The sequence below is a fragment of the Nelusetta ayraudi genome, unplaced genomic scaffold (assembly GCF_046127955.1).
Source record: "Nelusetta ayraudi isolate G7.1 ecotype Tasmania unplaced genomic scaffold, CSIRO-AGI_Nayr_v1 ptg000016l, whole genome shotgun sequence".
NCBI classification, from domain to species: domain Eukaryota; kingdom Metazoa; phylum Chordata; class Actinopteri; order Tetraodontiformes; family Monacanthidae; genus Nelusetta; species Nelusetta ayraudi.
Genome location: NW_027466066.1, coordinates 1393421 through 1420357, shown reverse-complemented (window position 1 = coordinate 1420357; position 26937 = coordinate 1393421). Strand labels below are relative to the sequence as shown.

Genomic DNA, 26937 nt, shown 5'->3' with positions numbered 1-26937 from the left:
AGTGAGATTTAGTCGTGGTTTATAGTGTCCCCTGCTGTGCGAGGCGGTCCTGTTACTGTACAGAAAAATAATAATAATAAACTTTATTTATATACCACTGCTCATACACAACATGTGCAACCCACAGTGCTTAACAAAATAAAACAAAACAGAGCAAAACAAAACAAAACAAGAAGCTCACCACCAGATGGCAGTATACCTATGTTCACCGCTTTCGACGGTACCGTATGGCCAATGCAGCCCATCGGCGTGAGAAATCGGAGGTGTGGCGTGAGGAACAAGTTAAATGCGTGAGTCTCACGCCCAATGCGTGAGAGTTGGCAGTTCTGATTAAATAGGCTAACACTAGTCTAGCTGCAAACTGTCCTTTAGTGGATCAAGTAATCAATCGGTAATTCAAGTTTCTGCATGTCAATATTCTAACTATTCATCCAGATTGTAAACAGAAAGTTACTATATAAGTAAATTTTATATACGATTTTTGTCCCTTTGTTTTGTGCTATACATTGTTTTTCAACAAAAACCAAAGACAGCTGATGTTTCCTGTTTCTTTTTGCTTTCCAAAAAGGAGTGATAAAATAACTCCATGAATCAATCAAACTCAGCAGAGGCAGGAATGAGAACAATACTTGTATCTTATGGTTCAAAAGTATTTATTTATTTTTTTGCATTTGGATTAAATGTGGATAAAACAGAAAATAAAAGACTGAAATATTACTGTCTTTTTTTCTTTTACTTCTGATTATATAGCAATCAATCATTATAGTTTCACAGGGTTTTTTTTTTCTGAGGCATGCAAGGAACAACCAAATCACCAACAGGAGAAGATTACTGGAAAAAGCAGTGGAATCACAAACAAACTGTACACATTGAGATTATTTCACAAAGCAGGAAGCGTTCTAATGTTTTTACCATAATTTATTCTGATGTTGCATTTCAAAGACAATAAAAAGGAAAATTGTTTGTCAGAACAGCATCCTGGTCCTTTATGGGGGCATTATCTGAAGTTCAGGATTTTTTTTTAAATGCAATCGACATAAAATAATGCAGTTTTGTTCAGAAAAACCATCACAATCCTCTTCAAAGCGCAGCAAAACAAGAATTGTTATGACACAATCTCTTATCTCTTCTTCTTTTTAGCTAACAGCACGACAGCTGCTCTCTTCACAACTCTGGGACTCTCATTTCTACTCGCATCATCAGGCTTGATTCTTCTTGGCTCGCCGTCTTACTGAAGGCTTTTAAGAGCATCGGCTTGACTGTGTTTACTCCACTTACTCGGTATCTCTCCAGCCTTATGAAATGTTTTCTTATAATATGTCTCCAAGTCGGTTTGAAACCGACACACAAACCATTTCCAGTAGGGGAGCTTAGATCCATCAGGGGTGATTCTCCAGTTGGCATATTTTGGACCAGCAGTTCGGTATGATTTGAAGGGAACTGACCTGTCTGAGTTTGGGTCAGGGTGGAAGCTCCCGTGACTTGCAACATTTGATGTGCAGAATTCTATGTCCATCATGTCTGTTCCTCTGTAGTACCAGCCATTGACTGCAGTAGAACGGTGAAAAGTCACACTGTGGTCGTCAGGACTGTGATCTTCTAAGGTGTTGGTGCAAACAGCTGAACAAAATGGACAAGTCACCCAGCAGCAGCTGCACAGCTGATCAATGAGGATTTCATCAGGCTTCTTCGTGGAGTTCATGATCTTATCCAGTGGTAGACTGTGTAGCTCCTGTGTGATGGACTCAATGCCTTTTGTTATTTCTTCCTTGAGGAAGTCAAAATCATTTATATCACTGAAGTTCTGACTAGACATGGTGAATACCAGCTTATCTTTGAGAAGATTGGAAAATTGCTCGAGCAACATGTTAATATGGCCACTCTCTGTTTTGACTTTCTCTGTTGCACCATACAAGGCTTGATTTATGGAGTCTTTCAGGTCATCAGCATTTCTACTGAGTATCTGCCTTGCTTTATCTTTGTTCTCTTGAAAGATGTATTTCTTCACTTGCTCCTTGATAAAATTCTCCACATGCTTCCTTGGCTGTTTGATGTAAGTGATAAAACTGTCAAAGTTCTCATTTTCTGCCAGTGACTTCAACACATGATTCTCCAGATCCTCCCTGTTCCCATTGAAGGCTGGAGAACTGCACCTTATCTCACTCGCCAGGGCTCTGGCAGTGTTGTTGCAGACGGCTTCACTCATGGAAGTCTTGAGTTTGTCACAGATCTCTGCTGCAAACACGATAGCAGAAGAACTATCTTTACAGCACATTTTGAAAATGTTGTAATAGTGACCTTTCTTGCTGTCTATATAAGCTTGTGCGTCATTATTTGCCTTGAATGTCTTGTGTTCATTTAAAAGCCAAGGCTCTGCTCTGGCAAACACATAATGAAGCAGATCAACAATAAACTCCTTTTTCAGAGCATATTTCTGCTTTGATTCAAACTCTATCAATGCATCTTTTGCATTTTTTGCCAACTCTTGCAGGTAAGTTGGATTGTAGCCTGTGATGGCTACAGGTTTGCTCTTCAGGGTAATGAGAGACTTTTGCTCAACCTCATTAATAAAGGATCGAATCAATTCCTGATCCTGGTGTGAAAGAGACCCCGTAAATAAATTTCTAACATGATCAGCACCTCTCTGAAGAACATTTCTGTCTTGTTTTTTGATACTTGCATATTGATCATAATTTCCAATTGCTGGCATTTTCTTGAAATTGCCTCTGTGATTCGACTCCTCAATGAAATTCCATTCAAACCCAAGGTCCATCAGAATCGCTGTTTTATCATTTTCTAAGTTGATCTCATCAATAGGCTCCGTACCTCTTGTTAGTTCTTTAACCCAGTGTCTCCACTCAGAGTGAAACTGTCCTTGAAGTTCCTTCTCATCATCAGTTTTTCCTTTGAATTGTTGAGCGAGCTCTTTGCTCTTTTGCATCAGCTTGTCCTCAAAGTCTGCCTTCTTGTCATCAAGTTTTTTACAAGCTTCCTTCTGTTGAATAACTTTATCAAGTCTGTTTTTTACCACCTTCAATTGATCATCGTAAAAGTCTTTAATTTTGCTTTTAAAGCGTCCTCGCCACTGTGCCAGTATTTCTTTGTCTGTGTTGTCTTCAAAGTAAGATGTCAGATCTGTTTGGATCTCATCAAATGTCTCCTTTGTTTCTTCATAGAGATCATTTACTTCAAAACTCTTAAGTGTTCCATTTTTGATTTTGTTATAATACTGGTTTTCAATGGTCAACATGTTGCTTCTCAGGGTCCAGGTCTGGTCACCATACTTGACCTCCAGTTTTCTGTACACTGCAATTTCCAGTGTGTTTTTAAAGCTGAAAACAAAGTTTTCATTCAACAAAGCCTGCCACAGATCCTGGACTTTTCTTCTGAAGTCTGACAGTTTAGTACCATCAGACTGAGATGCTTTAGAGAGGATGAAATTCTTCAGCTCTTGGATGCTCTCGCTATAACCTGGATTGGGAGGAGCCATGGGTGGACTGCCCTCCCAAAGCTGGGCAAAATATTTCACATCTTCTTGCACATTAAAAGCAATGATGTCACTGAATCTCTCAGCACTGCAGACTTCCTCTTTGGCAGCTAGTTGGACCATCCAGTCCAGTTTTTCCAGCAGACGTCTCTTTCCATCCTGGTTTTTTTCTACTGCAGAAATATCTGTGACATTCTGGTGAACAAACACACAACTGGGAGAAAGTTTGACTTCCTTCATCCTCATGAAAGCCTGAACTACAATCTGGAGAACATCTTGCATGTCAGCTGGATTCTCTCCAAAGATGTTGATCAGTGTCATGTCTCCCAGACCCACAACAAAGGTTGCCAGCTCGTTGTCGTGTTTGAGAGTCGCACTGCCATCCAGTTCAAGAGCATGCAGCCCCTCAGTGTCCACCACCAGGACATAGTCAAACTTGAAATGTCTCTTCTCCTCTGACACTTTGAGCAGCTGCATGAAGGCCCCCTTTGTGCACCTGCCAGAACTCACTGCAAACTCCAGTCCAAACATGGCATTCAGCATTGTTGACTTGCCACTGCTTTGGACGCCTAAAACTGACAAGACAAAAATTCTTCTGTCACCTAATTTCTTGATGACTTCTTTTAGAAGACTAGAGATCCATGCTAGTGGCACATGAGCTGCGTGGCCGTCCATCAGCTCCATTGGATGTCCAGATATCAGTAACTCTGCAGCCAGCTCAGGGTATTTAGACCAGTTCACCGCTATCCTTGGTGGATTCTCCAGAGAAGCATGTGCTTCATAGATCTGCCCCATTTCTCTGAAGATGTGCTCCAAGCCAAATGTGGCTGACTGCAGTTGTTTTGATAATTCATCAAGTTCTTTTTGTTTCACATGAGTGTTTTGTTTCTTCTCTTTCAAAGTCAAGATGTCTGTCCACTTTTTATCGTATTGTTGGAGGATTGGTGTGAGGTCATTCTTGGGGAGAGCATCTATTAAGATCTGGGTCCATTTCACAAAATACTCTTTCTCTTTTGATTTAAACAATGAGAGGATATCAGTGAATTTGATCATTAGTTCACCGTCTGAAGCTCTGCACTGATCTTCTCGTATTTTTTCCATTTTCTCTTGTTTTTCACTTCTCTCCATCTCAATTTGTGAACCTTTAAGATTATACAGGTCTTTGTTTGTGCTGCACCACTTGTGCCACAGTTCACCTTGACAAGAGAGAAAATTCTTTTTTATCACAGCAACATCCATCCCTTGGAGCAACTGCTGTATTTCCATGGCAGCACTTTTTGCTTTTTGACAGATTTCTTCCTTCTCATCCACTGTGATTCCAGGAACTTCAGCCATGGTTTCAAGCTTAAAGAGATCACGTGGTTTAGATAAAATGCTGCAGATGATTCTTTGTAATGCTTCAGATATTGCGGCTTGGTTTTTACCTGTTAGGTCCATTTTATATTTTCCCTGTACTATCTGTACAGCATCACATTTCTCATCAACAATCAGAACAATTACAGGCTTTTGAGATTTCAGAAGGTCTGAGATAACTGAACCATATTCGTCGCCTTTTTTAAGTGTTGGTACAAAAACTACAATAACAGAAGATTTTGCTGTCAGAATTTCACGCTGCTGCTTATACAACATTGCATCTCCATGAAGATTACAGAAGGCAGTGCAGTCACTGAAAGCATCATTGGGTCTTCCAGCCGGGCAATACCAAGCAATTTCTGCTACTCCCTCCATCAAATGGCGAGACTTTGTGCTTCCAGGACACTCTCTGTGGAAGAAGGTGCTGTGGCGATTGTTGATCAAAGTGTTAATCAGCTGAGATTTGGACAGTGGCAGTGATCCCAGGCGGAACACTGACACCAGGGGGGTCTCTGCTTGGCAGATGGACATACTCTTCATGGTGATGACACTTGAATTGTCTCTGGTCTGAGTTGTCTTCCAGGTTTTTTTAATTGGCCTGAAGGTCCACAGTGGGCACTCAATATCCATAGTTACTGGATCGGGTACGAGCAGAGGCAGAGCAAACTGACACTGTGAAAGCTTTGTGATCATGGTCTGCTTCAAGAAGTTGTCTGAGCAATGAAACACTGCCATCTGGACATCCATTGGATGAATATCAGAAGATATGGATTCATCGGTGGTCACACTTGTGTCGTAAATAAATTCTAAATCACTGACTTGTATTTCATCTTCGTCAGGCTCTACAACAGAATCTGTTTGGGTGCCTTCAGCACTGTCTTGTCTCACTGAAATATATCTGGCTCCGTAGTCTAACAACATCAATCTCTGAAGAAAAGTGCAAGCTACATCCTTCTCACATGTCTCCTGGCTTTGACTCACAGGTGGGAGTATTTTCACAAAATCTTCAGGCGTCCATTTCTGCTGATATTTGTCTTCAAGATGAAGTCTGCAGAGCAGCGTTTGAAATTGTATGCGATATTGGTTTAGCAACACCTGGTATAAGTAAGAGAAGAAATCATACTTGGTTTCAATGTCATAAGACAATGTTCTGGTGACAAAGTATATCTGTTGACACTTACCTTATCAGTTGCCCCTGCTGAAAAACATTTTAATACATTATTAGAGAATTTCAGTGATGAACATGTTTCTATTTCAATGCAATTACAATTTATTTAAAATATGTTTTGGTGTAATGTAAGTTGTTGCAAAACAAACAAAAATGAAATAGACAACTCTTTAGATTGTTTTTTTTATGTACCTCACGTAAATAATGACAATTACCTTTCTCTGCACTGCTCACTTCATGGCGACTTGCTGCTGGGCTGTCTGTATTCACTGACTGTTCAACATCATGGAATTCACCAGACTAGAAACATAAAAGCAAAATGTAACTTTTAGAAAAGAATAACAATCATGGGGTAAAAACTCAAGTAGAGAAAACCAAGTTGGTTCGTTCAGTGGTTAGGACTTTTCTCACAGCAAGAATGTTGCATGTTCGATCCTGGTCTGTGGCTATTCTGTCCTCGCCGGAGTTGCTGTCAAACTAGACAGATAATTCACATGTGAGACTCCTATGTATATATATATATATATATATATATATATGTATATGTATATATATATATATATATATATATATATGTATATATATATATATATATATATATATATATATATATATATATATATATATATGTACACACATATGTGGTGGTTTATATATTCTCCCTGGGCCTGCATTGGTTCTCTCCTCATACTCCAGCTTCCTCTCAAATTCCAAAAATATTGGGTTAATTGACTACTCTAAATTCTCTGTAGGTGTCAATGTGAGTGAATGGTTATTTGCCTCTCTGCCTTGGCCCTGCGATAAACTGGCATCTTGTCCAGGTTGTAATCCCGCCTTTGCTCGGCTGGGATAGGCGGACTAATTGGTGTCAGAAAACGGATTGGATGGATGTTTAGTTGGTATATAAAAGTGGCTGGTAAGAACTAAGAAGACTAACCTTCTCTTCTCTTGCAGTGCAGCTCTTTTCTGGCACATCACCTGAAACACAATGAATCAAAATGGTGACAAAGCATGGGGGGTTGACTTATAGTCTGGAAAATACGGTAAATAAGTCTGGGTTACATTGAGACTATCTGCACATTTCTGTCAGGTAGGAGCTACAAACTGAATAAATCTTCACCCTAGTGTATTCATTAAAATACAAAACATTTTAACCAAAGTTATTGAAGCTAAATCATCAAGTGTCAGTGTTTTCTGACATACAAAATGTATACGTGAATCAATCAGCTGAAGTTTTTCCTGAGTTTCATTAAGTCTGCATCAATCTAATCATTCCCTCCCACTAGTGTCCCTAATATTATAATACTTGCCAATTGCTACACGTTAGGTACTTAGTGATTCTTCATGTCCTACTGCAGTATAAATAATGTGTTTCTTACCTTTCTCTGTGCTTTCTGGATCGTGTTCACTTGCTGCGGAGACTTCAGGCTTCAATGACTCTTCCTCATCCTCTGATTCATCACACTAACAAACCACAAGCAAAATATTCTTAAGCAATATTGTATAGGTATTATGTATTATATAGGTAATATTAGGCAAACCACGTGTTGTAATTATTAGAGTGAGTGGAAACTACAATAGAGACTCCAAGATATTTTAAAATGACTGCTGAGACTGCTAGAGAACTGACCTCTTCAGTGCAGCTGTTCTTTGGCTCATCACCTGAAACATAATGCATCAAAATGGAGACAAGAGTCAGTGAGGAATAAACCATTTGTTTAAAGGAGTACAAGGTTAGTGCAAACCCAAAATGACTCTTGACATCATTTCACTGGAAATTTTATCAAAAAGGGTTTTTTCTTGGTGAATTATAGCATCATAATGTTTAAAACTTACCTGAACACAGCAAAGCTGAGGAATCAATATTTTCTTTGTTGAGGCATTTCTTGTTCCTCCACTTTTTATCTTTATCGTCCATGATTCCGCCAAAGCAGCCATGACTGTTGTCAGACACCATGGCATCTATTTTTCCCAACAGTTCTACAATTTCTGCCCCGTCAGCCATACTTCTCAAACATGTGTGGTATCTTTTTTCATCAAAGCCTCCAACATCTTTCAGGTCAGTTATTGAGTTTTCACACTTTTCACTGGACCTGTGAGTCACAATGGTCATTAAAAAAGCAAATGATTCTTTGCCAAAAGTCTTTTTTAACCACTGAAGTCCTAAATTGTAATGTGTGACATGAAGACCATTTGGTACTAGCAACAGAAAGGCATGAATTCCTCCCTTAAACTGGATGGATTCAGTGTTTGGGAAGCCCAGCATGTCGATGACTGATATGCACCGGCCACACAAATCATACAGCTGAGGAGAAAACTCCTCCCAATTATTATCAAGTAAGATATTATTTGATTCCATATCAGTGGCATCTCTGTCTCCAATTAACACAAGTGTGAGCTGCTGCGGTGGTGCTGGAAAAACGAAACAAAACCAAATATATGGACTGTGAATCCCCAAAAAATGGAAAAATGAAAATCAAAACTTTAATTATTTAATTCTAAAATGAAATTCTTGATTGAAATGTTACCTGCTTGGTCACTGACAGGTTTTTCAACTTCAGAGTCTCTTCCTTGACCTTTAGCTTCATTTCCAGAGGGCTGACCGTCTTCATCACATTCATTCAGAGGGATCGGCTGAAAAAGACGGTGATTTTCCTGTTTAACTTGTTACTGTGGCTCACTCTCAAGTCCAGCAGTTGCTAAAGTCCATGTTCATCATCATAACAACAACGATAACAACAAAGTTAAATTAGATAGCAGTGGTTACCGCTGCCGCCTCACAGCAAAAACTTTGTGGGTTTGATTCTGTGACCTTCCTGTGTGGAGTTTGCATGTTCTCCCTCTGACTGCGTGGATTCTTTCTGGGTTCTCCAGCTTCCTCCCACAATCCAAAATCATCCATGTGAGGAGTCAGTAAGTGTGTATGTGAGTGTGAATGGTTGTTTTTCTCCATGTTGACCTGTGATGAACTGGCGACTTGTCCAGGGTGTCCCCCTGCCTTCACCCTATGACAGCTGGGAGCGGCTCCAGCAGACCCCTGTGACCCTGAGCTCAGGAAGTAGCGATTATTTAAATGGATGTTGGAATTTTAAAAATATCAACAGTATCTGCAGTCCTCAGGCTCTTCCAGCCTGGCTACTCCTGAATTCCACCTCACCGTGGATTTTGGTTCTAGTAAATCATGTTGGATTACATATATTGGATTGGAGTTTTTCACACAGCAGTGGTGGATGTGGACAGACTAAAAAGGGGGCTGATTTATAGTAAACATGTTGGTATGTCTGCTTCCTTACTATCACATTTTTTGATGCACCAGCAATCAACAGTAGCTGAGAGATCTTACCGTTAACTTGGCTCCACCCTCCTGCGAAGCATCTACTGCAGAACAACATCACAGAAAGTAGAAAACACTGATTTAACACAAGTGAACATTTTCTGTTTAGTAAACCATCAACTGCTCATGAGATATCCGACACCTTCCTCATGAGGTGTCAGCCAACTGGGGTGAGACTCTCCTCCTCTTTCTCCTCCTCCAACAGCCCTGTTGTCATGTTGACCTCCCTCCATCTTTGCAGCTTTTCTCCTTTCTTACTATGACTGAATTATTCAGGCACACACAACAATACACAGTATGAAAACAGCAACAATAAACAGAATGCTTGTTGCTATAATGTACATGAAAATTATTTCCACATATGTATGTATATATAACACCCCCTTTTTTTAATTAGTTAGTAAGGTTTGCTCCTCCAAATTAAATTAAATAGTTTACAATCTATCTGTTTAATTCACGCTTGAGGAACGTCCAACACTAAAGCACTGCATGTGAGCTGAAGTAAAGCTTAACTTTTTGACATTATCTGAGCTTCATTGACAGAACTTGTCAAAGTACCTCTGAAACAGTCTTTCTGTAGATGCAATGTCATTGTTTGCATAACTAACAGAAAAGATAAGTTGTTTAATCCCTCTTTCAATGTCAAATCTAGGTGTGGCCAAATGTGGTAATTTCACTGAGGGATTGCAACCTTTATAAAGTCTGAACCCTCTTCTTTTCATAAAATCCAGCAGTCCTTAATACATTGTAATGAGGTCAACTTTTGAGCAAATATTAAAGTTGATAACTAAGCATTTGCAATTGTTTATCGGGGTTATCGGTCTCCTTTACCATTTTTTGCAAACATTCACTTCGATAGGAAATTTTAATCATTGATTAAAAAGCCAAAAATCCTCGCACATCTATTTCTGTGGCCGGTGCATCAGAGGGTGACAATTAAGTCCAAACAAACAATCAAAATTTTGCTTGACAAAGGCCTCGGACCGAAACTTTGCGATGAAACTCTGCAAGTTGGGTGCAGGAATTATTTTTGTTAATCATTGATTAAAAAAAAACAACTGATAAATTATTTTTACTGGATGCTGGTGAGTCAGGTTTTGTGCTGAAGTTACAAGTCTCCCTATGCAGTCATAGATTTATATTTCTTGTACAAACTTACCTTGTGTTGTGTTTCCTTGTCACAGTTACACTCTGCAAACTCCACTGCCTTCTTCTGCACCAATGTCATTGTTCCTCTTATAAAGCAGGTTGAGGTAGAGCCTTTAAAAGTGAAAGTGAAATGAAGGCAATAGTTACTTAAACCATGTGATTTTGATGAAATGTTCATCTGAGTCACTTGATTTAAAGGAAAAGGAGATCAGCTGCCTGTGCAAACTAAACATGCTCATGGCTTTTCCACTGAGACACTGAAAGTAAGGGTGACAATAAGCACTTGTCCTTTTTACTTTTGGCTTTTTTTTTTTTCTATTTTTCAGGCTAATTTTTAATTTTTCTTTTACATATATATATGTATGTATATATATATATATATATATATATATATATATATATATATATATATATATATATATATATATATATATATATATATATATATATATATATATATATGTATGTATGTATGTATGTATGTATGTATGTATATATATATATATATATATATATATATATATATATATATATATATATATATATATATATATATATATGATACTATATATGTGTGCGTGTGTGTGTGTATATATATATGTCTATATCTGTGTATCTGTCTCACACAAGTGTGAGAGGGAAGAGAGGGAGAAAGGGGAAAAAGAAATATAAAGAAGATTAAAAAAAAACCCACTCAAAACACTCCAGAGGGACATGAACACTAAAAAACTGAAACCTTAAACCTTAAAATTAAAACGTTGCATAAGTAATTGATGTAAAGGCTCAGTGACACAATACTTAATGTATTCCTCAATAGTGTCATTGAATGGGATATGAACTTCCTCAAATAAACTGTATACCGTACGACAGGGGTGTCCAAACTACGGCCCACGGGCCAACTGCGGGCCGCAGTCCATTTTTAATTGGCCCTCAAGAAATTTTATAAATAGAATAGAATATGGCCCGCACTTCAACTTTTGCCCGAGTGTACTGCACTTCTTAGTTTTAACACCAGGGGGAGCTGCTCCCACTGAGTGCAATGCCGTTCCCACTTCAAGTGAGTAAAAAATATATTCCACAGTACCCGTGTGTTAATAAGCATTTTTATGTATGTGGCCCGCAGTGAAAAAAGTTTGGACACCCCTGATTTAGTTGAACATGTGCAGGTACACACGCGACAAATATCAATAATGAACTGGCGAATTGTTAAATAACAAGCTTGAAATTTACCCGTCCCATTTTCCCATATATTGTTTTTTCTCTGTACTGTAAATCTTCTGTCTAAGAAGAAATCTAAGGCTGCTGTTCTGAGAATGAGCTACCAAAGCTTTTTCTGAATAAATCAATAAAGATCCATTTATGGAAAGCTGTGGTGAAGGCAGTTTTGTCTTTAATTATATTCAACAGTATAACGTATTTGACCACTTTTAATTGATTTTTCTAACTTTAATACACTAAAGTTAAGGCTATATACCTAATTTCTAGTAAGTGGCCCAGCCCCTCCTATATTTTTATGTATGTGGCCCTCAGTGAAAAAAGTTTGGACACCCCTGATTTAGTTGAACACTCTTAAGTGTTCCATTTTTGATTTTGTTATAATACTGGTTTTCAATGGTCAACATGTTGCTTCTCAGGGTCCAGGTCAGGTCACCATACTTGACCTCCAGTTTTCTGTACACTGCAATTTCCAGTGTGTTTTTGAAGCTGAAACCAAAGTTTTCATTCAACAAAGACTGGGAGAAAGTTTAACTTCCTTCATCCTCATGAAAGCCTGAACTACAATCTGGAGAACATCTTGCATGTCAGCTGGATTCTCTCCAAAGATGTTGATCAGTGTCATGTCTCTCAGACCCACAACAAAGGTTGCCAGCTCATTGTCGTGTTTGAGAGTCGCACTGCCAGCCAGTTCAAGAGCACGCAGCCCCTCAGTGTCCACCACCAGGACATAGTCAAACTTGAGGTGTCTCTTCTCCTCTGACACTTTGAGCAGCTGCATGAAGGCCCCCTTTGTGCACCTGCCAGAACTCACTGCAAACTCCAGTCCAAACATGGCATTCAGCATTGTTGACTTGCCACTGCCTTGGACGCCTAAAACTGACAAGACAAAAATTCTTCTGTCACCTAATTTCTTGATGACTTCTTCTAAAAGACTAGAGATCCATGTTAGCGGCACATGACCTGCATCTCCATCCATCAGCTCCATTGGATGTCCAGATATCAGTAACTCTGCAGCCAGCTCAGGGTATTGAGACCAGTTCCTCACTGGTGTCCTTGGTGGATTCTCCAGAGAAGCATGTGCTTCATAGATCTGCCCCATTTCTCTGAAGATGTGCTCCAAGCCAAATGTGGCTGACTGCAGTTGTTTTGATAATTCATCAAGTTCTTTTTGTTGCTCAACAGCGTTTTGTTTCTTCTCTTTCAAGGTCAAGATCTCTGTCCACTTTCTATCGTAGAGTTGGAGGATTGGTGTGAGGTCCTTTTTGGGGAGAGCATTTATTAAGATCTGAGTCCATTTCACAAAGTAATCTCTGTCTTTTGATTTAAACAATGAGAAATTATCCGTAAATGTGATCATTAGTTCACTGCCTGAAGTTAACACAAGGCAACTTTTTCTGTTTAATGAATCATCAACTGCTCATGAAATATTAGAGACCGTCATCACGGTGTGTCAGCAGACTGGAGTCAGAACTTTGTCCTCTTTCTCCTCCTCCATCTTCCAACAATTTTGCTCTTTCCGTGGCAGGAGGATCACAAGAATAATAATAAAAAAAAATGCTTCTACCATTTCTTCAAACACTCACTTCTGCAGGAAATATTGATCATTGATTAATAATGACTTTAAGAAATATAAATTCTAGCAGTCTTTGCTGGATGCTGTTGAGTCAGGTCTAGATTTGCATTTCTTGCACAAACTTACCTTCCGTTGAGTTTCCTCGTCACAGCTACTCTCTGCAGAATTAGCTTCCTTCTACTGCACTGATGTTATTGCTCTTCATATAAAGCAGGTCGAAGGAAATGCTGCTCTGAGTCACGTGATTAAGATGAAAATGAGGTTAGCCGCAGGTGAACAAAGTGGTTCACAGTTCTGCTTTTGCAAACTCGTGCTCATGGTTTTTCCACTGTAACACTAAAAGTAACAGTGACATGCAAAGGCCTGTCTGATATTTCCAAATGGACGAGTTGCAATTGCAATTCAAGTCAGTTCCTCACTGCTATCCTTGGTGGATTCTCCAGAGAAGCATGTGCTTCATAGATCTGCCCCATTTCTCTGAAGACGTGCTCCAAGCCAAATGTGGCTGACTGCAGTTGTTTTGATAATTCATCAAGTTCTTTTTGTTGCTCATCAGCGTTTTGTTTCTTCTCTTTCAAGGTCAAGATCTCTGTCCACTTTCTATCGTAGAGTTGGAGGATTGGTGTGAGGTCCTTTTTGGGGAGAGCATTTATTAAGATCTGAGTCCATTTCACAAAGTAATCTCTGTCTTTTGATTTAAACAATGAGAAATTATCCGTAAATGTGATCATTAGTTCACTGCCTGAAGTTAACACAAGGCAACTTTTTCTGTTTAATGAATCATCAACTGCTCATGAAATATTAGAGACCGTCATCACGGTGTGTCAGCAGACTGGAGTCAGAACTTTGTCCTCTTTCTCCTCCTCCATCTTCCAACAATTTTGCTCTTTCCGTGGCAGGAGGATCACAAGAATAATAATAAAAAAAAATGCTTCTACCATTTCTTCAAACACTCACTTCTGCAGGAAATATTGATCATTGATTAATAATGACTTTAAGAAATATAAATTCTAGCAGTCTTTGCTGGATGCTGTTGAGTCAGGTCTAGATTTGCATTTCTTGCACAAACCTACCTTCCGTTGAGTTTCCTCGTCACAGCTACTCTCTGCAGAATTAGCTTCCTTCTACTGCACTGATGTTATTGCTCTTCATATAAAGCAGGTCGAAGGAAATGCTGCTCTGAGTCACGTGATTAAGATGAGGTTAGCCGCAGATGAACAAAATGGTTCACAGTTCTGCTTTTGCAAACTCGTGCTCATGGTTTTTCCACTGTAACACTAAAAGTAACAGTGACATGCAAAGGCCTGTCTGATATTTACAAATGGACGAGTTGCAATTGCAATTCAAGTCATGTCATGTTAGTCAAACATGTAGCTTATGGCACATTTGGTCTTTTATTATTTCTTATTATTATTTCAAGGTTATCAATTTTCAAGTTTTCAAGGTTAACCATCTTTCTGCAGCTGAACAGTGCATGGGTGAAATACTCAAATAGGAAGTTGAGATACTTTCAGCAGAGGAAACTTATATAGGTGGCCCAAGAGGAAGCGACAGACAAAGAGAACGGGGAGGACGGATAGAGAGACACCAAGAAACTGTGCTTTGTGCCACCAGACTGGAGTGGATGAGGGGAAACATTTGGTTTGGTGGAGTGGAGGGGATTAGAGGATTACTGACCCATCTGACTGCACTGAGTCTCTGCCAGCATCATCCTTTCAGTTCCCTCTGTCTCCGCCAGCTTCCTGTGTATCTGTCTCGCCGTCACCCGGGACAGGGACCTGTGATCAAGCATGGAGACGGTCGGGGTTCTTCATCAGCAGAGCAGGTGAGTCGGCACTGTTTCCAAACTGTTTTGTATTTTTTTTTTTTTTTCTAGAAACGCGCAGCAACTGTCCAAATGGTTTTGCCCCACCTTCTGCTTTAAACAATGTAGCACTGACTAGGGAAATCTGTTGAAGTTTAAAAAACTAAAAAAAAAAAAAAACTCTCGTACCAAATGGTGAACATTCATCTTTCCGTTTTGGCTCAAAAGCTTTGCATGGATGTTGCTTTTATACAACGTTTGTGCTCATCGGCCAGGCTCTGCAGTTAATCCTCTCTGCCGATCTGCTTTAAATGACTGTGTTATTATTATATAATTACATTTACATGGGGGAGGGAGGAGAATCTGATGAAAGCTGTGTTACAATGTGTAACAATTAAATGGAAGAGACGGTTACGTAATGACAAGACCGCTGTGTTTTGCTCTGAAGCTTGAATTTGGATCTGCGCTCATTTTTGGCTATTCTGGGGGGGGGAATGGAAACTATCGGTCCGGAGAGAGAAGAGAAAGAAGATTCCACTGAATGTTCAGATCTGTTGGTTTAGTGTCGCTATTTATACGTACACTTGAAAGGTCAAACCAGCAATTGTTTTTATTTCTGCTGCTGCTGTGGCGCCAACAACTAATCCAGAAATATGCTCTATCTGTGCTTTTGTTGCCCACCAATTTTTTTTTCAGATGCAGCGACACCGATTGCAAAGCTCAGCAAAGACAAGAACAGGAAGAACTCCCAAAAATGCGTCCGCTATTTTGAACTCTGTCGCTGTCCAGGAAAACATGCGTCCTCTGGTTGGGTTCCTCCTCCTCTCTGCCTTCTGTTTCCCCAGATCCCTTCTTCTGTCTGTCGAGGGTTCGCGGTTGTGTTCACACCAGTGCAACTGTTACGAGCACGCCGAACTGGTGGACTGCCGCGGCCGAGGGTTCGAGCACGTTCCCAGAGGCGTCCCGCACGGCACCTGGCTGCTGGAGCTGGGAGGAAACAACCTGAGCCAGATTGGAAGCCACGCTTTTACTGGACTGTGGTCACTGCGTGTGCTGATGCTGAGCAACAGCCAAATACAGGAAATACAACCTCTGGTAGGGATCATTCAACACTGTCTGTTTACACTGGGCGGCTACTTAACCTTGAGATCGAAGGTCCCACTTTTCTGCAAAGTTCTTTTACTTTCACTGGTTATCAAGCAATGCATCTAAATAAAGTGCCCAGAAACGGGCACCTAACTTCTTTTGCTTGCTCCACTTTTCAGAAAGCGCGCTTTCAAACATACAAATCAGGAAATTAGCCCTTAGTGATGTCACAAAGACTTGCCATTCTTTAAATCCTCTACAGAAAATGTTTAAGGTTCAAGAAAGCTTCAGTTTTAGCAGGAAACTAAATCCAAGCAAATTTAGCAGAAAGCTTAAAAAAAAAAAAAAAAAAGAAAAAAAAAAGCATGAAATATTCTGTTTCATTGAAACCTACTGAGCTTATTCCCGACTAGGGTCTAGGTTGGTAAAATAAGATCAAATCTTCAGGAAAAATATAGGATCTTTCAAGTAATGGTCTGCCCCCCTCATTCCCTGTAGGCTTTTTTCTCTCTGTCGTTTCTGGAGAAGCTGGACCTCAGCTGGAACCAGTTACCATCCCTTCCTGTGGACTTCTCCACCAGCCTGTCTGCTCTCAAAGAGCTGCGACTGGAGCACAACAACCTCCATCACATATCTGGTTACAGGTAGTTGTGAATGACGCTCCACCCCACACCCAGCCGGTCACACTCCATGCAAAAAGTATGGGGAAACAAGAGCCTTATAAATGCCTCCTTCTGTTTAATCAGCTTTGTACTATTTGACAGCCACTTTTTAACTTGTTAATCCAGTTGGTAACAATGCAACACTTTAATAGTCGTCCTACTTGCGTCACAAGTGAGTACTTCCCTGTCGCTGTCATCTCTTTCTCCTGAAATGTCGTCTAGCTGGTTGAGAAGGGTAGAAGTGCCAGGTTTTGAAGAATGATTGATAAGTCTTTTAGGATGACATTTACAGCAGGCCTTATCTTACAACCCATGATCATCGTAGTCACGCAAAAAAACCAACCTGACCCCATAACAAAAGATTTCTCTCAAAAATCCCTAGCTTTGAGCATCTGGACAACATGGAGAAGATGGACCTGAGCTATAACCAGCTTACATCTGTTGGCCCTGGTGTGTTCAAGGGCCTCTCCAGGCTGCGGCAGCTCTACCTGAACAACAACAGACTGATTGTGGTGCAGCAGGGCAGCCTGGACATGCTGCCCACATTGGAGGTGCGTGTGGAGACCACCGCATCTGCTATACCACGGGTATGTGTCTGTCACTGACTGTTCGGTTTGTGTAGGTGCTTCAGCTGAGCAACAACAACATCAGCCAGATAGAAGGAGAGGCTCTAGCTCCGCTCTACAGCCTGGCAGTGCTCGCTCTGAATGGAAACAACCTGCAGCACCTCAAGTTTAAGACCTTCATCAGCCTCCACACCACAGCGACACATATTCAGCTGTCAGGTTTGCCACCACTGCTGTTCAGATTTGTATGAAAGTGTCACTTAACTGAAGATTGTCTGTCACAATGTTAGTAATATTTTTGTAAAACCGACCAATTTACTGTATAAAAAGATGACAATTCGTGAACCAAGAACCTAAAACCTGCATTCAGTCATTTGGCCAGCAGGAAACACAGTCAAATGCAGAATTATCAAATTATCAATCTAAAGGCCTCCAAACGGGATGTCACAATGACTCTGTCCAATCTTGATAAAACAATATTCTTGCGGTTGCACAGAAGGGAGCATGTGGGCTGTGTGCGGCTTAGAGAGTTATGAGTGATTCTTAATGTAATATAAAAAACGCATGGAATGTCCAAGAACCTTTTTTCCCCCCACTGAACGAGGACATTGAGGTTTCACTCAAAAGTCCTTGAGACACACTTGCCCCCTAATTTAAACCAGCTCATGCACTTCTTCAATGACCTGCTTGCTTCAAAGTATGTGCAGAAAGTGGGATTCAATCAATCATCAAGTGACAAGGCTTTGCTTGCACCGCCAGGTAACCCGTGGAGCTGTGACTGCGAGCTGCACCACGTCTTCAGCAAGATCCTGTTTGTGCGCCACCTCCACATCGATGATTACAGCAACGTAACGTGCCGCTACCCTCCGCAGCTGGCCGGGGCATTGCTGACGTGGGTGGACAGCCAGCTGTGCATCGCTGAAACGGCCACCGTGCTCGTCATCACCGTGACCGTGCTGGTCACTGTGGTGGCGGCCGTGGTGATGGCGGAGAGGAACCGGAAGAGGAACCGTGGGAAGAAATGGGACTCCGAGACACAGGCGCAAACCTAAAGGCTGAAGTCCGGTCAAAGTGGTGGTCAGAGGTGGAGACCGGAATACACTGAGACACTGTGACTGACTTTGACCGAAGAGCGCAGCCTACCACCACAGAGGGAAGTACTCGCGTAGCAAACCTACCGGCATAACTCACAGATTTCCCCAGTCTGTAAATTTAAACACTAAATAACCAGTCTGTAAGTTCAGTCTCAATCACCCATCCCCGTTAAAAAAAACATCATGCGGGAGAGACAACAGGAGTGACTGCAGAAACAAGAACTACGGGCACCTTGTTCCTATTATCGGTTCAGTGGTGCTATCTAGCAGCTCCTGAGACGTAAAGGAAAATCCAACAGTTGTAGAAGAGGAGTCATTGTATGACAACTTAGTGATAGAAATGGCTAATATCCTTCTGTGCATATGTTAGAAATGCAATATGAAACAGTTTGGTGTGTCATTATTTGCTACCAAGTTCAGTCTGTAAGTCAGGAAATTTCAATGTCCTTGTAACTTTTAACTTTATTTTTTTTTTTAAAAAAAGAAGAATACATAGTTATTATTTATGAACCTTGCTAAAAATTGCTAAGCTGTGAAAAAAGTCGATATTTCCAAAAACCCATAAAATATTATTAACCTTGATGCAAGTTTTCTATCTTGGTTTCTTGGCGCTTCTTTTCACAACACAGTGTTTAAAAAACAGATGGTGCACTTTGTTTTTGCCATTCTCAGTTCTGGTTGAGTCAAGTGACAGCATTGATGTTACGGAAAGGATAAAGTAATAGCAGGAGTGGCCCTAGCTATGACTGTTTAATGCCTTAATGCATTTGGAGAATGCAAGCAGGCCACTGATCAGACAGAGGTTTTTAGACGGGACCATATGTGTCTGGTCAATGTAGCCGGGGGATTACTGTTTGACCAATGAGGAGGAAGGGACAGAGATAAACTGTCTTATTTAGGCCAGATGTCAAGATGATTACAGCTGGACTCAAACGCAGTTATTTAATGGATGCGTTGGAGTTTATTTGGAGCCACAGACAAAGACTGACCAGCCTGCAGAATTCAAATTCCTGGACTGATGCACAAAGCTAGAGGTTAAAGCCCCACTGATTGCTGTTGGGGCGACTGTAGCTTGGGAGGTAGAGCGGGTTGTCCAATGGCCGAAAGGTTGGCCGTTCAAACCCTGCTCCATCCACCCCAGTCTGTCCCCGTGTCCTTGGGCGAGACACTTAACCCACATTGCCTTGTACGAATGTTAGTGGATGTGGTGTGAATGAATAATGGATTTGATGTAAAGGCGTTGGATGAGGAGTGGGGTGGTGAGTGCATATGTGTGCGTATGTAAGTATCCATGGATGTGTGTGCGTAGGCCCCGGAGAGTCGCTTCGCCCAACGGCGCAATCTTGGTGCCTCGTTCCGCAGCATGTCATGGCGATAACACAGCGGTTGTTGTGGAGACGTCTGTGATTGTGCCCCAGACAAAGTCAACAATCCGCAGGTGTCCATGAGGGAAGAGGGTTGGGATGGGGGGAAGAAGTTCAGAGCATCTAACTGCAGTGATCTCCTGTTGGAGTTGCGACCTTGGTCAAGGATGATGCGTAGGGGGGCTGAATTACAGATTAGGATTGTTTGGGTTAGGACGACAAGTCGCAATCCAATGGACTACGGCTACCAGTCTCCAAAACGATCCATATTCCTTTGCGGCGCTGAAAGCTTCTGCAAGATGAGATCCATATTGCATCATCCATAATCGCCACAGTCTGAGTGCCAGTGTCTTTGCCCACTTCTTTGCCCAATCATGATGGGCAGGCTTTGGGGACCTTGGACCACTGCCCTCGTCTTCTGAATTTGTTGATAAGCCAGGGCAAAGCAAAATCCAATCAGCAGCTGACCTGTTATCATGACTCCGAATAGGTAGACACCCTCAATATCCTCGACGGAAAGGACTGACGGGCACGTGACCCGCCACCTCTCCCAGCCATCCATCACATAGCCCACAGCGAATGTTTCCGTCGGGGCAGACAAGGTTCCCCAGAACCAACGTGTCTCGTAGGGACGATCTTGTCAATTGCGTTCAGAGACCAGCGGATCAATTCCATGATTTAGTTTGGAGAGCAGAGCAGTGAGGGAGGCTCTAAGGGGGCGTTCTCATTGACTTGCCTCGCCTCACCACGGTACGGTTGTAGGGCGTTCGCATTGGCCACTACACAGTTGTAGGGGGTGCTGTTTTGGTACCTCAATCCTCCAGGGTCCAAACGAGACGAAGCGAGTTTAGTGGTGACGTAGCGACGAGCAGGGCACTGGATTGGCTCAGTGTCCTCGTCGATGTTCCCTGTCGGAGCGGACATCGACGCCAACTCCTTCGACACGGAACTTCCGTCAGATACATTTTACCGTGAATACAAATAGCTACTCTGGATGGTGTACAAATATATTTATATGTGTATACATTTTTTGAAAACAGCTTTTTCAATACATGTTTACTTTGTCTTTTGGGGAGAGGCAGGCGAACCGGGAATGCCCTCGACGTCGCGAGTGTGTTCAACCATATTCGCGAAAGCGACGAGCGGCAAATGGCGAAGCGCTCAGAACAAATCGAGTTGCTCCTGCGTGAGGCGCGTTAACTTAGGGAATCCGAGGAGTCTTGAGACGAGAGGAAATACGGATTCGTTGAGAGGACGTGGCTCTTCGCCGCGAGGAAGCCTCGAACACCGCGGCATTTAACAAAGTCGTCCTTGGCTTGCTAGGGCAGCTATTTCAAATAAGTAGGCTTGTTTACTGTCTGTTTTTCTGTTTGTTTGTTTTTAAATAAATGCTATTTCCCGTTGTATCGGTCTCGTGTTTACTTTTGCTGAAAATATAAAGGTTGAACTACACCTTTACTCTCCCAGAAAACGAAACAAGAAATTATAAATGTTGCCTGCATAAATTATCAACTGTGACTTCAGTGAGGAAAACTGTTTTTTCTTTAACAGAAAAGCAACCACAGACCGAGCAGCAGGTATGAAACAACCTCTACTTTGTCCATCGCTGCGCTATTGTGTATCGCACAGAAATGATGCTGTCGAAAACATTGTCCCGCTTTACTGCGTCGACTCCGCCCACGGTCTCGTGATCCGGGGGCCAATGAGGACACAATCGAACCGTGGCGAGGCGAGGCGAGGCAATGAGAACATGCCCCAAGACATATATTTACAGGCAACAGGACTCAGAAAAAAAATGACGGAAAAATTCTTATGTAGTCTTTTCATTATTATTATATAATGTACGTGTTTTAGAGGCAGAATGTACGTAAATGCATTCTTGCACACAAAAGTCAATATGTGATTGTGAAGTCCTTTGTTGCAGCTAGACAGCTGTTAGCAGGAAAGGCGGAAAGTTTTATAGCTGCTCCAGTTTTGCATTGCAACATTTTTTGTAAGAATGTTGGATGTGATACATGGGGGCAGTTGTTCAATGCTCTTTATGTGTGTAGTTTATGTATCATTTCAATAATTGACTGAGCAACGACAAAAAAAAATAAAAATGACATTCTGAGATGTATTCACTTTGCATGTGCTCTTATATATATAGTTAGCCTAATAGCATAGGCACCTAAGTCATGGTTGAATGTTTTTGGAAAACAAGAAAAAACACATTTTTTAGCAAGCACATTGGGTTTTTTTTTTTGTTTTTTTTTTTCCGGAAATCACAATTTGGCCAAAAAAATACTTTGGCAATTATGCTATTAGGCTAACGATATATATATACATTATATATACTGAATTCTTTCACTGGTTGAGTTTAATTAGAAGTGAAAGTCATGCATGAAATGCCAGACAATGTGTGTGCATGGTACTGGTTTGATGCAACAGTGGGTGGAGATATACCTGTGGTATGCCCCATAAAAGCAGCACATCACGTGCTGCTGTTATGAGGCACACCACAGGCTGCTGACGATAGTATTTCCTATTTGACATTTGTTTCATCCACTTCTTTTTCAAAATCAAACTTTTTTTTATTGCCACTAATGGAGGAACGTGATATCGGAGGCTGGGGTAAGAGACAGCTGCTGTGGATGATGGTGATGATGAAGTGTTCACCTTAACATATGAGGCAGGAGTACAAGTGCTGTTTTTGCAAGACTGACTGCTGGGGTGTGTTGTTGATATGGTGCCAGGTTGAGAGGAGTTATTGACAGAAAGCAGTTCTGCGGTTACAGGATTTTGGCAATGATATACAAGATGTGATGTGCATTGTGATAGCAATGTGATAGTGCCTTTATCTTAGAATAATAAAAAAAAATTATACTTAGAAGTAATATCCATATTTTTCATTCAACCAACAATGTGAGTATTTAAGTTCCTGAATTTAGATTCATCATTCTGTTATGATTATAAGTGGTGTTGGCACAATTTGGACAGAAGAGAAAAATGTTCATACTATAATCCAAGGTGTAAAAAAATATTTTTTGGAAGTATTCCTCATTAAATGTCTTGTCTTTGATTTATGACTCTTAATTTCTGTTATCTGTTGCAGCACAAAAGCATTCAGCACAGTATCTTATGCATGTTTCCTCCCCTGAGAGCTGTGGAGTGAACATCCTGCACAATGGATGGACCTTGAGTGGATTCATAGCTTATAAAATAAAGGAGCTCAGTTCAAGGGGAAGTGTGACACGGAATCAACTATACAATAATAATAATAATAATAACCCAATTTCCCCCCGATACGATACGTTTTTAAATGCTTCAAAACCTTTAAAAGTTCATCCACACATAACAGTGCATTGTGTTATACTTCTTAAAGGAATGAGGCCTTCAATCTCCAACAAATTTGTTTTAATTCCTTCAATGAAGTCCTTTGCAGAAAATATATAAACATTCAGGGAAATTCAGTGAGTTTCGATTCGCAGCACACGCATCTTAATCTGTGATTTCTTCCGCATCAAAAACCTGCTCGTGAAAGTTAGGCGCTACACTCGAGAGCGCCTGCGCCTCCCTGTGTCCATTCTATTGTAACTGCCCCATATTAAATTGGACCACCACGACAACAGGCAATAATCAAGTTTAAGCCATCTTAAGTTCTTCTTCTTCTTCTTCTTCTTCTTCTTCTTCTTCTTCTTCTTCTTCTTCTTCTTCTTCTTCTTTTTTAAACAATAAGTTATTTTTTTCTGATGCACTAAAAGATTGAATGTTTTTCTTTTTTTTGGCTTTTGATTTGTGTTTGTGTTTTTTTGTGTGTGTTTTTATTTTTTATTTGTCTATTTATGTATTTATTCATTTAATACTTTTATTTTTATTTTCGTTTTGTTTTGAATGGGTTATCTCTTTTGGTTTGGTTTTTGATTTTGTGTTGTTGTTCATTATTTTATTTTTTAGTTCATTTATTTCTTTGTTTTAATCATTTATTTATGTTAGGAAAGGTGCATAAGTTTTTAGCCTGTACTTTTTAAATAAATGTGATTGTAAAAATCAAAAATCTTCTTCTTCTTCTTCTTCTTCATCTTCTTCTTCATCTTCTTCTTCTTCTACAATGTTTACAGGGCCATTTTGTAAGTGTATTTGTTTTTTTAAATATATTTTTCCTGACTATAATGTCAACCCTGCAGCTGGAGATACATCTATTAAAGCTGGCACACCTAATAACTGCACCTCATCTCCTAGTTTTCAAAGGTGATTAATGGAGCCCTTGATGAATTCTTTACACCTGACAGTGGGGTGAAGATTATTGCAGAACCGGGTCGATACTTTGTGGAATCAGTCTTCACACTGGCAGCAGCAGTCATAGCCAGAAGAGTCATTGATGATGTGGATGAGGACAGCGGTAATATAATTGTCATCTTTAAAAAGGTATTTTCTAAGTTATTTAACTTCATTACACAGCTCTGCTTCTCATCAATTTCATTTTATTTTTGGAGGATGATGTATAAACTACTAACACATGAGAAGTTAAAAGCATGTGTTTTTCTTTTTTCATTTGTGCCTCCAGATTTTAATAAAGGCAATAGCGGCCGGAAGATGATGTACTACTTACAGGATGGTGTGTACGGCTCTCTGAGTTGCATTCTCAACAATGCAGCTGAGGTGAAACCCTACCTTTACAGGGTAAATATAGTATTATTGTTATTAGAAGATAACCAAAGCCAAAGTGTGCCAAAATTTCCCAAATAAAAAGGCTATAAAGTCATCATACATAAACATTATAAATTAAAGTAGAAATAATTACATAAATGCTTTATTGAATGCACAGTAAATGCACAGTAAATTAATTCACTACATTATTTACTTCACTGTCAAAGTTAGTCAATTAGGCTAAAACCTGCTATAATATGAACTGTGTACACCTCCTTATGGATTGTCAGTGTAGAAATTCAGCCAGCTGTATTGAAAACTGAAGGATTGCCCCACTCTTAAATGAGGAAGGGTCCAGAATAATGTGTTAAAATGAAAAATAAGACATGACATGAAAATAATACACAGCATTAAAGACAAGTACTGCAACCAAATCACAAATGAGCTGTTGGAGCTTTAACCAATTAAATGATCAAACATTTGTGCATAAAATAACCAATGTATGTATTTATTTCCATATATTTTTTTTTTGTACTTAGCAAATTAAAGGTACAGTTTATTGTAATCTGACTATTATGTCACCAAAAGCATTTTTACTCAACATTACTCCTGAAATTGCTCACTGGAATTGCGAACAGCCGATTGTTGGAGAAGAAGGGAACTCTAATTCTGTTTGTCTGCTTCAATGTTCTAAACACAGGAAGTGGAGAGCAATGATCCGAGGTACCAATCCGTCATATGGGGTCCAACCTGCGACTGCACTGACAAAGTGGCCGACAACTACTGGATCCCTGAGTTGCACGCCGGGGACTGGCTTCTAATTGACAACATGGGTGCTTACAGTGTCACTTTATGCACTGACTTTAATGGATTTGAGAGAGCACAAATTTACACTGTTGTGTCAGCCAAGACATTACACACGGCAGGTCTTTCCACAGCGACACTTAATATTTAATGACACAGCTGCATGTGTGAACTAGACTGTAAATGAGAAACTGTAATGGCAGAACACTGAGATACACGAGCTCATCAGAGATGGGTCTCACATGCTGTCATGTCATTGGTTGATCAGCTACTTGTGCTCAAAAACTATTCAACATTACACTCACAAAACAGCCAGTGGACAGAGAGAGTAACTTTGGTGTCACTTTGACAAACAACGTGACAAACGATACGGCAGACCTCACTTTCTGGCCCTGCTGTATTACTGCACAGCATAAATGACTGTCCTGTGCATTGTGCCGAGTGTTACATCACGATAATCACTGTCAACTACAACAACGCATGCAAGCATGCAAACTGATAGGACATGTTCTCTATATTGAGCCTTTTCATTTGTTGTTTATTTATAAAATTCAAATTGACTTACTGATGTTTATGGCATTGGCAGCAAGTTCGAATAGGAGTGTTTGTATTTGCATTTTCCGACTGTTCTTCAAAGCCATTCTATGAAACTTTCACATATTTGCATATATGATTGAGATAACCATCATCAGTCTTCTATTATTGGCAAAAGTTACATAAAAAAAAAAAAAACTGATTAAAAAATACCCTTGAAATAAATGATTAAATCAAAGGAATGAATCCCAATTCTAAATCAGTAGTCAGTCCTGTGTTTTTGCTCTCACTCTGTCTTTGGAGACTGGCAAAGACGGGAGACCCAAGTCACATGACTTTGAGTCAAATTTGGGGACTTAATACTTGCTTGACTAACACTGATAAAAAACTTGTCTTTGTCTTGGTCTTCATGATTTGAGACTTGACTTAGACTTGAGACAGATGACTCGAAAGTACTCTTGACTCTTTTAAAATCACATATTTGCATAACTTAAAAAAAAAAATAAAAAAAAAATCATTACGTTAGAAATGTGTTTTATTTTGAAACATGATCGGGTGTTTCTATTTTATAATGCAAAGCACGCTATACGCAGACCAACCGCGATTATGGGAGCTGCAGCTCAAAAATCAGTGACACAACTACCACAACTACCAACTTCATTCGTCACTACAAAACCCAAAAAGAGAGGTAAGCTACGTGAATCTACCGTCTTAGCTAACTGTTACGGCTGTTTGAAAGCTAACGTTTGCTAATACTAAAATAGCTTAAACTTGACGTGGCTAGGACGCTAAGTAAGGTATGCCTTCTCAATAAAATGCGCAATAAAAGGGTCTTTAACTAACTTATTGGCTGGTCAAACTGGACAAACGTTAGCTAGAACGCTAACGTTTGCCGATATAAATGCTAAAATTAAGCCATGTTAAGTTTAAAATATGCGTAACATCAACAAAACGTCATCTTGTAGTATTGTAGTAGTAAATTACATTTTTGATATGATGACCAGGCGGATAGCAGGGGAACCAGGCACATGGGATTACATCCCAGAGAGAAGTAAAAGTTAAGTTTGGTAATTGTAAGCAGGCTGCAATAGCTCATGGTGAAATAAAAGTCA

The 26937-nt window shown here is 40.2% G+C and overlaps 3 protein-coding genes across 5 annotated transcripts; 1 reads left to right on the top strand and 2 right to left on the bottom strand.

Annotated features, from left to right (window-relative positions):
- Positions 1–1007: 1007 nt before the first annotated feature.
- LOC142886665 (interferon-induced very large GTPase 1-like) lies at positions 1008–13077 on the bottom strand. Its single transcript, XM_076023726.1, has 2 exons — positions 12613–13077; positions 1008–4089 (listed from the first exon to the last, which is right to left on the bottom strand). Exons 1-2 carry the CDS (start codon positions 13064–13066, stop codon positions 1229–1231), a joined length of 3315 nt encoding a protein of 1104 aa, XP_075879841.1. The 5' UTR covers positions 13067–13077; the 3' UTR covers positions 1008–1228.
- Positions 7332–13625, bottom strand: LOC142886540 (uncharacterized). Its single transcript, XM_076023556.1, has 7 exons — positions 13409–13625; positions 9485–9605; positions 9352–9386; positions 8537–8642; positions 7845–8420; positions 7639–7670; positions 7332–7472 (listed from the first exon to the last, which is right to left on the bottom strand). Exons 2-7 carry the CDS (start codon positions 9573–9575, stop codon positions 7332–7334), a joined length of 981 nt encoding a protein of 326 aa, XP_075879671.1. The 5' UTR covers positions 9576–9605; positions 13409–13625.
- Positions 7628–18962, top strand: LOC142886664 (uncharacterized). 3 transcript variants are annotated; one of them, XM_076023724.1, is made up of 8 exons: positions 7628–7741; positions 8555–8654; positions 15021–15107; positions 15783–16181; positions 16671–16816; positions 17217–17385; positions 17457–17619; positions 18160–18962. In XM_076023724.1, the coding sequence occupies exons 4-8, from the start codon at positions 15783–15785 to the stop codon at positions 18450–18452; spliced, it is 1170 nt and encodes a 389-aa protein (XP_075879839.1). In that variant the 5' UTR covers positions 7628–7741; positions 8555–8654; positions 15021–15107; the 3' UTR covers positions 18453–18962. The 3 variants fall into 3 exon arrangements, with proteins under 3 accessions (XP_075879839.1, XP_075879840.1, XP_075879838.1); XM_076023725.1 differs by lacking the exon at positions 7628–7741 and having other exon boundaries at positions 8505–8654; XM_076023723.1 differs by lacking the exons at positions 7628–7741; positions 8555–8654 and having other exon boundaries at positions 14840–15107.
- The last annotated feature ends 7975 nt before the right edge of the window (positions 18963–26937 follow it).